This window comes from Chiloscyllium plagiosum, unplaced genomic scaffold (assembly GCF_037043375.1).
Source record: "Chiloscyllium plagiosum isolate Xiang-an unplaced genomic scaffold, Cpla_swu_hap1 HiC_scaffold_39, whole genome shotgun sequence".
NCBI lineage: Eukaryota > Metazoa > Chordata > Chondrichthyes > Orectolobiformes > Hemiscylliidae > Chiloscyllium > Chiloscyllium plagiosum.
This window is the reverse complement of record NW_028270177.1, coordinates 21,822,059-21,836,179: the sequence shown is the minus strand read 5'-3', so window position 1 is coordinate 21,836,179 and position 14,121 is coordinate 21,822,059. Positions and strand designations below refer to the sequence as shown.

The 14,121-nt window shown below is 40.0% G+C and overlaps 1 protein-coding gene across 3 annotated transcripts in view; it reads right to left on the bottom strand.

The window, feature by feature from the left end:
• Window positions 1–14,121, bottom strand: part of myo1ea (myosin IEa) — a 158,320-nt gene that overhangs the window by 64,288 nt on the left and 79,911 nt on the right. For all 3 annotated transcript variants that reach the window (XM_043677435.2, XM_043677437.2, XM_043677436.2), the window contains 3 exons: window positions 8,657–8,788; window positions 6,968–7,102; window positions 6,329–6,461 (listed from right to left, as the gene is read on the bottom strand). In XM_043677435.2, coding sequence (XP_043533370.1) covers window positions 6,329–6,461; window positions 6,968–7,102; window positions 8,657–8,788 — 400 coding nt within the window. The remainder of the gene's footprint in view (window positions 1–6,328; window positions 6,462–6,967; window positions 7,103–8,656; window positions 8,789–14,121) is intronic.

Sequence of the window (14,121 nt, the reverse complement as noted above, 5' to 3'; positions counted from 1 at the left end):
CTGTTTTATTCTGAAGCCTTAATTGATAAGGCTTACAATATCCTCTACACAGAGACATTTTACTGTGCTTTCATTTACAATGACATGGTTTAGCCAGGATGTGGAGGAGCTGATGTTGGACTGGGGTGGATAAAGTTAAAAATCACACAACACTAGGTTATTGTCCAACAGGTTTATTTGGAAGCATGAGCTTTCGGAGTGATGCTCCTTCATCAGGCTTCATCAACCACCTGATGAAGGAGCAGCGCTTTGAAAGCTAGTGCTTCCAAATAAACCTGTTGGACTATAACCTGGTGTTGTGTGATTTTTAACTATGATTTAGATAGTTTTTTTAAAAAAACAAACTAGACTATTGACAAGATAAATTCAGCCTAAAATGACATTAGTATGCTGCCAAAGTGTTTGCCTAAAATACCATCCCGCGCTTTGTGGTATCTACCATCCCTGCCAGTGGGTGGCACAAGACAATGGTTGTGCCTTTAGAGACAAAAAATAACTGCAGATGCTGGAATCCAAGGTAGACAGGCAGGAGGCTGGAAGAACACAGCAAGCCAGGCAGCACCAGGAGCTGGAGAAGGCCACCCGAAACGTCGACTTCTCCACCACCTGATGTTGCCTGGCTTGCTGTGATCTTCCAGCCTCCTGATTGTCTGCCAATCCTCCTTTGACTATACTGTGTCTACAGCCTGTCCAATAGTTCCACTGGTGAGTCTAAATAGTAGAGGCACTTGTCTTAACTAACAAGATAATTTAGTGCATAATTGCAATAACTACAGTTTATTTTACTAGTCATAATTACCAAGGACTCTCACAAGTTGTACAGAATACGCTTGCTCTCCATAAATACTGGCACAGAACTCCCTGTCTCCAACTAAAGTCTGTCACATTGGGTGGAATTAATGCAACTTTAACATTACGATTCCCGCCTCAGGCAACTGTCCGTGTGGAGTTTTCACATTCTCCTCGTGTTTGCGTGGGTTTCCTCCAGGTGCTCTGGTTTCCTCCCACAATCCAAAGATGTACAGGTTAGGTGAATTAGCCATGCTAAATTGCCCATAGTGTTAGGTGCATTAGTCAGTGGTAAATATAGGGGAATGGGTCTGAGTGGGTCACTCTTCGGAGGGTTGGTGTGGACTTGTTGGGCCAAAGGGCCAGTTCCACACTGTAGGGAATCTAATCTCTGAATCTAATCATTACACGATACATTATTTTACTGGGGGTATTAGCTTGTTTAAAGTGTTTATATTAACACTTCTACTGGAATAGTGAGAGGAATTAAGGATAAGCAATTTAGGCTCTTGAAAGTTTACATCCTTCAGAGTACTTTTGCAGGCCAAATGACGGGTTCAGGCAAATTGGGAGACTTTTGTTTAATAACACATTGTGTTAAATATCTCTGGAAATCATAGAATTCAGCACAGAAGCAGACCTCTCAGCCCACTGTACCTGTTCTAAGTCTGTGAAATGAATTATTGAATTTGTTCCACTCCTCTGACTTTCAATATAGCTCTGCACATTTTTCCTTTTGAAAATTACTATTAAATCTGCTTCCCAAACAGATTGTTCTGGTATAACGTGCGTTTCATCAACGCAAATTGGTTATAACATGATTGATGAATAGTGGACACTGTTTGGATAATGCAAACTTTCTACTGAATGTGTATAGCATTTTCTATTGCGTTTCTCCACAGCGTGATTTTCTATAGTGCGAGGTTGCAGTGGAACCAGGTCGTGTTATACCAGAACACACTGTACTATATCAGGCAGTAAATTCCCACCACCCAAACTCAATGCATGAAATAATTTTCTGGTTACTCTTTTGCCAATTACCTTAAATCTGAACATTCTGGTTACTGACCATCCTGCCAATGGAAACAGTTTCTTACTGATTTTATCAAAACCCTTCCTAGTTCTGTATATCTGTATTAAAGTTCAACTATCCTTCTCTGCTCTGAGGAGAACAATCCCAGCTTTATTGGTCTCTTTACATAGCAGAAGTGCATCATCCCTGGAACCATTCCAATAAATCTCTTGCGCACCCTGTCAAAAGTCTTGACATCTATCCTAAGTAGTGGTGCGCAATCTTGGACACAATAATCCAGCTGGGTCCTAAACAGTTATTCGGAAAGAATATAAATAAAATAAGAACTAAAATGTAATGTGAGCTACAAGAGCACAGCTCCATGATGGTCCAGTGCCTGTATATGCAGTGGTTGGTGCGGAAGTTAATGCTTAATCTGAATGAGCTTGAAATATCTTGGTGAGATTGGGGTAGAGAACATACATTAGGCCTCAAAGCCCATTGCTCCAATCTAGACATTAGCTATGTATGGGCTTTTGGTGAGGCTTATACTCATACATAGGCTCATACATGACAAACATAATGTGGATGAGACACTAGAGGGCTATAGGGTTCTAAACAGTGATTAATTTGATTTTTGCAGGTTTCATCACATGACCCACTCTCTCTCCATTAGTTCATCCACACATCTATCCGTGTGATACACTGCTTTCCTTCACCAACTGGAAAACAGAATAACCTATTACCCAATTGGATGATGTCAGCTAAAGAGTCTTTATTTCCCTTTTTTCAACAATACTTTATCTGGTAAAGGGAAACATCCAAAAAAAAAGAAATATATTTTTGAAAGTTTGCATAATTTTTCTCCAGAGTTGCATGCAACAATATCTCCAATTCCTGGAGACTGCAAGTCAATTCTGGAGGGCTTGCTACTCTAGGGGACTTCTGCTCTCTCTTTGAGCCAGTGCCATCCAGCAAAGCAAGCAAACAGTTGGAGGAAATTCAAGACAGCATTTGACAAATATTTAAGTAGAAACAAAATTCAAGATTACGGGAAAAAGCAGGGAAATGGCACTAAATCATATTGCTCATTCTGTGTGAACATGTTTAGAATGCTTCACTTTTCCAGGCCGGTTATGTTCTGAAGAAGACATATTGGACTCAACGTTGTTGGAAGTGCTAAGTCTCTATCTGTCCAAAAATCACAATCACACTGGTGCCACCTTGCCAGAGCTACAATTCTTATCATTATGTTATCTGGAGAATGTTGAGGGTCATCAACTTTTGGAAATACCCCCCTGTATGATTAGAACAATTACTGCAATATTTTGAAGTTCCTGACTTTCAATCACAGGTGAACCTAATTACTGAGGAGTGATTAGTATTCACACACGGCTGGGTCACAGCACTCTGCCTTTTAAAGCACCACTTCACAAGCTGTTCATTAAATGAATTGTCAGAGTTCAATTTGGCCTTGATTGAAGCCACTTGGGAATTAAATACAGTTGTATTATATTGAAAATCCAGGTGTGTAGAGAGTCTGTAATTGTACACTGTGATAAAGAAAACATTTCATTAACAGCAAGAGAAAGAACTTGCATTTATACAGTTCATTTCATATATGACCTCAGCACATCCCAAACTATTTTGAAGCCAATTAAGTACCTCTGAAATGTAGCCACTGCTGAAAAATATGAATGATACCAAGCAACTTCTACACTGTAAGATCCCATAAACAGCAAGCAGATAATGACTGGTTATTCTGTCTTAGTGATGACAGTCGATGGAGAATTATTGACGATAACACTGTTGACAACTCTCCAGTTCTGTCCTGCTGCAAACCTAAACTTTGCACTCATGTTTCTGAAGAATAACTTGAACTTTCCATTTCAGAAATAAAACAGAGTTGCCACTGCATCACAGTGACACAATAAATGCACTGCAAGGTTCTGGGAAGAACGTGTGATGATGCTGAACACACTAGGCACCATTTTTATCTTTACTACCCAGTCAGATGGCTGGCCAGTTGTAGAAATGGTTTTATGTTAGATTAGATTACTTACAGCGTAGAAACAGGCCCTTTGGCCCAACAAGTCCACACTGACCCTCTGAAGAGTAACCCACCCAGACCCATTTCCCTCTGACTATGGGCAATTTAGCATGGCCAATTCACCTGAACTGCACATCTTTGGGCTGTGGGAGGAAACTGGAGCACCCAGAGGAAACCCACGCAGACACGGGGAGAATATGCAAACTCCACACAGTCACCCGAGGCTGGAATCAAACCTGGGACCCTAGTGCTGTGAGACAGCAGTGCTAACCACTGAGCCACCATGCCATTCACCCTGTTAAAGTTAATAGGATGTAAACAGGACAGTTCCTCCAAAGGGCTGACAATCAGCTGTACCACAATGTCCATGAGAATGCAGGGAGACTTGTGTTTCTGCTGTGCCAGGGCATGTGTTGCTAATGTTGTCTAGGTCATCCTGAGAGGCACAGAAATGCGAGGGGAACACCAAAATGCATTAAAACAAACACAAGTGCTGTTTAAGTAGTACATGAATTACCCTAGAATGCAGTCGCCATATTCCAGGAAGCTTTGAGGAAAAAACATTCTAGGGAGGCTCGCTAACAGTTGTGGGGCTATAACTCTGAGTCAATGGTTTCAAGAGAGGTGGGCGTAAACCTGAGGCACATAACCGCTAAAGCAATCCTTCTTGCAGCCTTAGACAGCATTCAAAACCATCCTTCAATCCTCCTGAAATTAATCATTACAGATCGACCAGATGCACCCAGTTTCTGGGAATCTGTCAGAAGCTCTGGGAATTCACACCATTGGAAATTCAAATAGACATTCTCGTAGATGGTGAATTCTGGTCACAGAACGGTCACAAGAAGGCTGCAGTAAATTGAACGAGCTCTGTTTCAAATTAAAATGCAGTTGGTGGGTTTTGGCAGCTGCAACAGGCACAGATGTTTCAGAACAGGATGCAGACTGCTACAGGCAGGCGCTTACAATCCCAGGGTAAAATAAACCATCCATAATTAGGGAATGTTGCAAAATTGTCCAAGATGGAACAGAATACAACTATGTGCAGGATCAAGGGAAAACGGTGCACAAGAGAAAGAAACAGGAAATCAAACACTTCCTGAGGAAAGAAAGTTCAGTGCAAAAATCTGACAGTAGCCATCTGAACTTGTGTTTATTGTTACAAAGGATATATTTATTTTTAGTACAGTAAAATAAAACACTAGCCATTCCACATTTTTAGAAGAACCTCCCAATTCTAATTTTGATACAATGGTGTAAATTTTTTAAACTTATTGCTCTTAGGCAATGACCATGAGGTGTCAATCAGCATTTATAAAACCCATCTGATTTTCATTCCAGTGAGACAGCATTTTACCTCACTGTTTAGAAACAGATTGAACAGCGATTACAAAACTTTAACAGAGAGAACTGTTTCAAATCACCGCCTGCAAAGCGCAAAGATTGATTTAGGAACCAAAAACCCAACTAGATCCAACAAACCTGCTCGTTTTTCAATTGAAAACTTGTTCACTGGCGTACTATTGAAATCACAATCCTAATACCTGTCTTTCACTCTGTTGGAACATTCCTGACATTGCACAAGAATGTAAGTCTGGTTGTAATAAATTAGCAGCTGTTTCTCATCTCTCCTCATTGGGATAATTGAAAATGACAGTCGGAAAAGATGTATAAAAGGCTGCTGACTTGCTACCAGCCAAAGTCAAAATCTGCCCCAGCATTTGGCATGGAGATGAGAATAATATTGCATCACTGTCATGGTGTGCTGAGATAGCCAATGACACACTGAGCGATGTGTCACAGGTCAGATGCTGAATAGCACAAACATGGCAACTAAGAGTGCGCAAGTAGCAGGATAAATATTTATGAACATTTGCAAGGATGTAGGTGCAACAGAGTTAAATCTGGAAAAGTTTGATGGCTATGCTAATGTTTGCAGAGATTTTGCAGGATTGGGCTTTTTGGCCTTACCACTTCCATGTTGGCAGTTAACCGCACACAAGCAGTGAGACTCATCCCATGTGCCAGGCTTCTATCCCATTATCTTGAATAAACTATCAAAATAGTCTTAAATGTCCCTGCACTTTCTAGTTCAATTGTTAACTCGGTTGATACACGCCTCATAACCCAGTGGATAAAAAGATTTCCTCTGGTCTATAGAAAGGTCCCAGAATTGATTGTGGAAATAGTCTGCTTCTATCTATCTTGTCCTATCCATTCTTCTTTTCCCCATCAAAGGTTTTTCTATCAAATACTATCAAATACTCAACAACCTGATTTGGACCAAGATGTCCTGGTTTTCCTTTATACTGGGCAGCATCTAGGTGAATCTGCTCTGTCTTCTCAACTTTGTTTTAATATTCTTGCTCTAGGAAGGAGCCCAAAACTGTACACAGTTCACCAGCTCTGGTCTAATACAAACGTACGAACGCATCTTGACTTGTAACATGCTGAGACTCCAGAAACAAAGTACTTACATTCTTCACTTTCTACAGCAGCATAGTTGCCAACCTCTTTAAAACTCAGGTTGCCCATGTGAAGCACGCCAGCCACAATCTGTAAAACCATCGCCTGTTCATCAGCAAAGATTCCAATCACGTTCATAGCGTGCTGGAAATGAATAATCATTTAAAATTTAGTGATGTCCAAACATACAAAACAGATTGGCTCCTGAAGTTGCTGATGAAGCTTATCTGATGAGGCACGTGATTTGGAGAATCATTGATCTCGCTGCTGGTTTATAATTTATGTTAAATTTATTTACAGGACAGCTAGCAAGTGAATAATGCTTCTATTTTGGAAAAAATGACTGCATAGTATAAGTATCTTGTAGAAGGATCAAGAGATTCAACAGTTGGCTTTGTCAAGCCTGGAACAGCATTACCTGCTTTGCCTAACTGACCCTTCAATAACAAAAAAGGGAAACATTTTGCCAACAATGGAGGCCATGTTATAAAGAAATCAACTCAGACAGAGCCTGGTCGATATCAGTCTGCAGGGCATCAGGAAGCACGATGTGGTGCATTTAGCCATCAAGGCCATGTCCACACAGACAACTGCTTTCAATCAATAAAATGTGAGATGATTGATTCTGTGAAGCAAGAATAAAACCTCACCAATGTTTCTTGAAAATCCTTCCGATCATTAATGTCATCCACTTTGTAGGAACCAGATTGATTGAGGTAAAAATAATAGTCCAGACTAGTGATTCCCAGATTAGACTTTTGGTCTGCAGATGCACCTTCAATGAGCTGGAAGAGACATAAAATTAGTCTTATTTTTAAAGCAAGTTAAAATGTGTTAATTCTAGCTGCATGATTACACACATGTCTGCAACTGGAATATTAACAGAACAAACTCCATTTGGAATGAAACAAACAAAATTGTTTAAATGAGATATATGGGACAAAGAACACTTTTTCTTTTAGCATCCAGTTCCACATTTATAAATGATTATAATTAAGAAACAAAAGTAGGAGTATAGGTCCTGTCATTTAATACTATCATAGCTGATCTTGAGTTTCAACTCCAATTTCATGCCCACTCCCAATATCTCTTGAAAGACAATACAATCTGTTGGTGTAGTAGGTTCTGCTATAACACGTGTTTCTTCAGTGCGAATTGGCTTTAACGCGATTGAAGAATTTAGACTGCTATTTGTAGAACACAAACCTTTCTTAACTGCATTGGTTATAACAATTCCAGCCCTATTAGTTTAAATGGCACAGCTATTGCACAATTTTCTTACAACGCAAGATCGCACGAGAGGAGAACTATTGCATTATATCAGAACCAACTGTATCAGCCGTAAATATACTCAACAATGGTGTATTCACTACCTCCTGGAATAATAATTGAATAAAGGAGTTTCTCGTAATCTCTGCCTTAAATAATCAACCTCTTGTCTTGATTGTGCAGCCGTGTTCCAGATTTCCAACCCAGGGGAAACTAATTAAGTCTCTTCAGAATATTATATATTCCAATGAGATCATCTTCCATTCTTCTAAACTCCAGTGAGCATAACCACAAGTCATTTGACCTTTCATTATCGGAAAACCTTTACCATCCAGGAACCAATGCAGTGAACCTCTGATGTGCTGTCTCCAATGCAAGCACATCTTCTTTAAATATGGAGACCAAGACTGTGTACAGCATTCTTCTAATGGTCCAATAAAGAGCAGCACATCCTTTGTCTTTATAATTGCTTGCTGTACCTGCAGGCTACTTTTCTGTGTTCACTGCTGGAGTACATCCAAGGATTCTTTAACATCAAGATTTACAAATTTCATAGGCTTACAAAAAATCTGCTTCTTTACTCATGATTACGGTGACACACTGGGTAAAGTATTGAAGTGTTCAACCGGCCATGATTATATTGAATGGTGCATAGGCCTGATGGCCTGAAAAGCCTAATCCTGCCCCTATTCTTAGTTTCAAAGTGAGTAACCTCATAGTTCTTCACATTGTATTCTACCTACAGAAAGTTCAGAATTTTCAGAATGCAAACATATATTTAATTAGCAGCAAAAGTGGATCAAGTATATTTATTTTTAAAACATTCCAGCTACATTTCTATGATATTAATACCTATAAATGAGTGACTTTGAATCACACCATTAACTAGTTGTGGGGTCTTTAGTATTGTCAATAAGCACCCTTAAACATAGCTAGCTGAATTCTGGCAATTTCACCCACTAATACTGTAGATATGTATGAGATGTCAGCCCCTCGCCCTACCTAGATCACCCACCATTTCAGTCAAATGCTTTCTTTATTGTGAAAGAAGAAACAGCCTGACTACTAACCTGGTAAAAAATATGGAAGCTTCGTTCTCCAGGATTCCGTGTAACAACCCGGGATTTTTCCAGTAGGAAATTGGAGATTTTTCCACCATCTGGCTCCCCACCTGGGCTAAACTGGATTTCAAAGTATTTCCCCTGCACAGATTAGTCATATTTTTAATAACAGAGAAAAACCACAGGCCCAAAATAAGCAGCAGCCATGAATTACACAGCAAAAAAATCTAATGATGCATCAGAACTATAGAACTTAGTTTGGCTACTTTACATCATAACATGTTACAATGATGTGGTCACAAACAATCACCACATGTATTTTTAACCTTTCATTGGAATTGCTTAATATAGAAAGTCAAATTTAAATAGCTCACTTAAAGTTCCCTCCTTAGTTACAGGGTATAGAAATGTCTGCAAGTCTGAGGAGTGAGTAGGTTAATGAACATCACTCAGTTTAATCAGCAACAATTTTTCTGGAATGCTCCAAACTCATCATCTTAAGAATTGTTGCTTTTACTTGTTCTAAAGTTGGATCTAGCATACAAGTTTATAGTTTACAGTTCAGACAAGTGTTTGCGAATTACAATGATTTAGCCATTCAGAAAGGAATGGAATGGAGTTACATATAGACATACACATTAGGAGCAGGAGCAGGCGCTTGGACTATCACGTCTGCTTCAATATATAGTGAGACCTTGGCTGCTCTGATAGCTCCACATTCCTGCCGACCCCTGGGAACCTTGCACCCCCTTATTTATCAGAATCGATCCAGCTTTGCCTTAAAAATATTCTGCCTCCACTGCCATTTAAGGGCAAGAATTCCAAAGACTGTTGATCTTCTAAGAGAAAAAAAATCTGATTGCAATGGACATTCCCCTAATTTGAAACAGCAATTCTTTAATTTCAAATTCTCCTATGAAAGGAATCATCCTTTCCACACCTGTGTGGTCAGGACTCCTCAAAATCTAATACGTTTCAATCAGGTTATCTCTTACCCTTCTAAATACCGAGTCCAGCCTGTCCAAAATTTCCTTGTAAGCCAACGTGCTCATTCTAGATATTAGTCTAAAAAACTTATGCTGAACTGCTGACAATGCTTTTGAATTATTAGTCCTCTAGTGGTCTCCAGCATCACAGTTACCAGCTTTCAGCCAATACAGTTCACACCGTGTGAACAAAGAACAAAGAAAACTTACAGCACCAGAACAGGCCCTTCGGCCCTCCAAGCCTGAGCCGATCCAAATGTACTGTCTAAATCTGTCGGTCAATTCCTAAGCATCTGTATCCCTCTACTCCCCACCTACTCATGCATTTATCCAGACGCATCTTAAATGAATCTACCGTGCCTGCCTCTACCACCTGTGCTGGCAATGTGTTCCAAACACCCACCACCCTCTGTGTGACGTACTTGCCGCATGTATCCCCCTTAAACTTTCCACCTCTCACCTTGAAAGTGTGAATCCTTCACCTTGGGAAAAAGCTTGTCTCTATCCACCCTGTCTATACCCTTCATGATTTTGTAAACTTCAATCAGGACCCCCCCTCAATCTCCTTTTTTCTAATGAAAATAAACCTAACCTACTCAACCTCTCTTCATAGCTAGCACCTTCCATACCAGGCAACATCCTTGTAAACCTTCTCTGCACCCTCTCCAAAGTGTCCACATCCTTTTGGTAATGTGGTGACCAGAACTGTACACAGTATTCTAAATGTGGCCAAACCAACGTCTTGTACAATGTTAACATGACTTGCCAGCTCTTATACTCAATACCCCGTCCAATGAAGGCAAGCATACTATATGCCTTCTTGACCACTCTATCCACCTGTGCTGCAATTTTCAGGGTACAATGGACCTGCACTCCCAGATCTCTCTGCCCATCAATTTTTCCCAAGGCTCTTCCGTTCGTTGTATAATTCGCTCTAGAATTAGACTTGCCTAAGTGCATTACCTCACATGTAATATCAAGAAACAGTTGGAGGCACTGAATACTGCAAAGGGTATTGGCCTTGACAACTCTGCTGCATTAGCACTGAGGACTTGTGTTCCAGAACGTGACACAACCATAGCCAAACTATAATACTGGCATCCACCTGACAATGTGGAATATTGCCTAAATATGCCATGTATACAAAAGCAAGACAAATTCAACCTGGCCAATTACTGCCATGTCAGTCTACTCTTAATCAGTAAAGTAATGGAAGGTGTCATCAGCAGCGTCAATAACCTGCTCAGTGATGTTCAGTTTGGGTTCCGCCAGGGTCACACAGCTCCTGATCTCTCTGCAGCCTTGGTTTAAACATGGACAAAAGAGCTGAATTCTAGAGGTGAGAGTGACAGCCCTTGACATCAAGGAACCCTAGTAAAACTGGAATCAATGGAAATCAAGGGCAAACTCTCTGTTTGCAGTTTGAGGTTGTACCTCGCACAGAGAAAGATGGTTGTGGTAGTTGGAGGTCAGTCATCTCAGCTCCAGCACATCCCTACAGGAGTTCTTGGGATATTGTCCTCAGACCAACCATCTTCAGTTGCTTCATTCATGACCTTCCCTCCAACCTAAGTTCAGAAGAGGGGATGTTCGCTGATGATTGCACAATGTTCAATACCATTTGCGACTCCTCAGATACTGAAGCAGTTCAGGTTCAAATGCATCAAGACCGAGACAACATTCAATCTTGGGCTGAGAAACTAGCAAATAACATTCATGCAACGCAAATGCCAGGCAATGGCCATCTCCAATATGAAACAATCTAACCACCACCCCTTGACATTCACTAAATTCCCCATTATCAACATCCTGGGGATTACCATTGACCAGAAACTCACCTGGACTAGCCATATAAGTACAGTGGCTAGAAGGACAGGTAGGAGGCTAGGAATACTGTGTTGAGTAACTTAATTCCCGATTTCCCAAAGCCCGTCCACCCTCTACAAAGCACAAGTCAGGCATGTGATGGAATATTGCTCAGGACGAGTGCAGCTCAAGAAACTGACACCATCCAGGACAAAACAACTTGATTGGCACTACATCCACAAAGTCCAATCACCACTGACACTCAGCAGTAGAAGAAGTGTGTACCATCTGCAAGATGCACTGCTGAAGATCACCAAAGATCTTTAAAAAATCCCTTCCAAACTCATGGCTACTTCCATCTAGAAGGGCAAGGGCAGCAGATACATGGAAATACTACCACTTGCAAGGTCCCCTCCAACCCACCACCATCCTTACTGAGAAATATATCACAATTCCTTCACTGTCGCGGGGTCAAAATCCTGGAACTCCTTCTCTAAGGACATCACTTCACCTGATGAAGGAGCAGCACTCTGAAAGCTTGTGATTTTAAATAAAGCTGTTGGATTGTAACCTGGTGTCATGTGACATCTGACTAAGGTCATTATGGGTCTATCTACCAGATATGGACTGTAACAGTTCAAGAAAGCAGCTCACCACTACCTTTCAAGGGCAGTTAGGGACAGGCAATAAATGCTGGTCAGCCAGCGACACTCATATCCCATGACTGAAATTTTGTAAGGTGAAATATTGCACACAGTACTCCAGATGCGGTCTCACCAATGCTGTATATAACTGAAGCAAAATCTCTCTACCTTTGTACTCAATTCCTCTTGCACTAAATGATAATATTCTATTAGTTTTCATTATCATTTGACAAGTGTGTACTAACCTTTTGTACTTCATGAACTAGGACATTCAGATTCTTCTACATCTCAGAGCGCTGCAATCTCCCTCCATTTAGATAACAGGCTTCTTTTTTGTTACTCCTCCCAAAATGGTCAATTAGACATTTTCCCACATTACACTCCATTTGCCAGATCTTTGTCCACTCATTTACTCTATCTACATCCTTTTTGAACCTCTTTATATGTTCTACTCAACTTACTTTCTGACCTATCTTTGTGTCATCATCAAAACTAGCAACCATACCTTTGGTTCCTTCAGCCAATTTATTTACATAATTTGTAAATAAAATTGAGGCCTCAGCAATGAATTCTGTGGCACTTAAGACATTACATCTTGCAAACAGAAAATGATTTATTTATCCCTTTTCTCTGTCTCCTGCTCTTGCCAGTGTGATACCTCCCCATTACACTATGAAATTTTACTTTCCTCAATAATATTTGCTGTGGCACTTTTATCAAATGCCTTCTTTAAATCTAATTATAGTATATTCAGCAATTCCCCTTTATTCACAACTCCAATAAACTGGTTAAACATGATTTTCTGTTCACACAACCATGCTTGATTCCCTTGAATTTATAAGTGCCCTGATATCACATCTTTATAATAATTTCCAATATCTTCATTTTGACAGTTATTAAGCCAACTGGCCAATAGTTTTCCTGTTGCATGCCTCCCTCTCTTTTTGAATAAAGGAGTTACATTTGTAATTTTACAATTGATGGAACCTTCCCTCAATCTAGGGAATTTTGGAAAATTATAACTAACTATCTCACTAAGCATTTCTTTTATGAGACTCGGGTGGACTCTATCAGAACAGGTGCACAATTCGCTTCCTGCCACTTGCCTGCTGATTCTAATTTTCTTGACTTCCTCTCTTTCTTTCATTTCCTGATTTTCAACTATTTTGGGGATGTTACTTGTATCCCTCAGAGTGAACACTGATGCAAAACACTAGTTCAATTCATCTGCCACCTCCTTATTAATTCCCCAGATGCATTTTCTATAGGACCAGCATGTACTTTGTTAACACTTTTCTTTCCTAACTATCTTAAAAGCTTCTACTTTCACATTTTATCATTCTAGCTAGCTTTCCCTCGTACTCTAATTTTTCATCCTTTTAAACTCTTTGATCTTTACTGCTTTTTATATCCTGTCCAATCTTTTGACCTGTCATCAGTCTTGGTAAAGTTATATGCCATCTTTAAGCCTGATGCTGACTTTAAATTTTTTAGTTAATCACAGATGGTACATTCTTCCCTTAGAATTTTCTTCCTCATCAAAATACGTCTGTTCTCATATGTTGAAATATTTCATTAAATGTCTGCTACTCCATCTCTATTGACCTATTCCTTAACGTAATTTGCCTACTCTGTTTAGCTAGCTTTGCTTTCATGCCCTCTTAATCACTCTTAGTTAAGTTGAAATACTAGTCTATTCCTCAATCTATATGCTGGTTAAGATCCCGCAAGATGATTGCCATACCTTTCAGACAAGATCCCATTATGTTGTCCTTCAAACTCCATTCTTCTGTGTGGTTTCTGTTGGGGAAACCTGTTCAACACACACACATGCACACGCACACCCAAATAACTTATTGCCTGTTTCATTTCTCATCTCTGCCCAAACTGCACCTTCTCATTTGTTCTAATACTATCATTAATAAACAGAGCCAATCTTTCACCTTTTCATAGCTCCACCTCCTTCCTAAACGACTTGCAGCTTTCAAAATTCAATCGAGGGGCGCAATAGATTTTTATGGCCAATTCATCTCTTGGA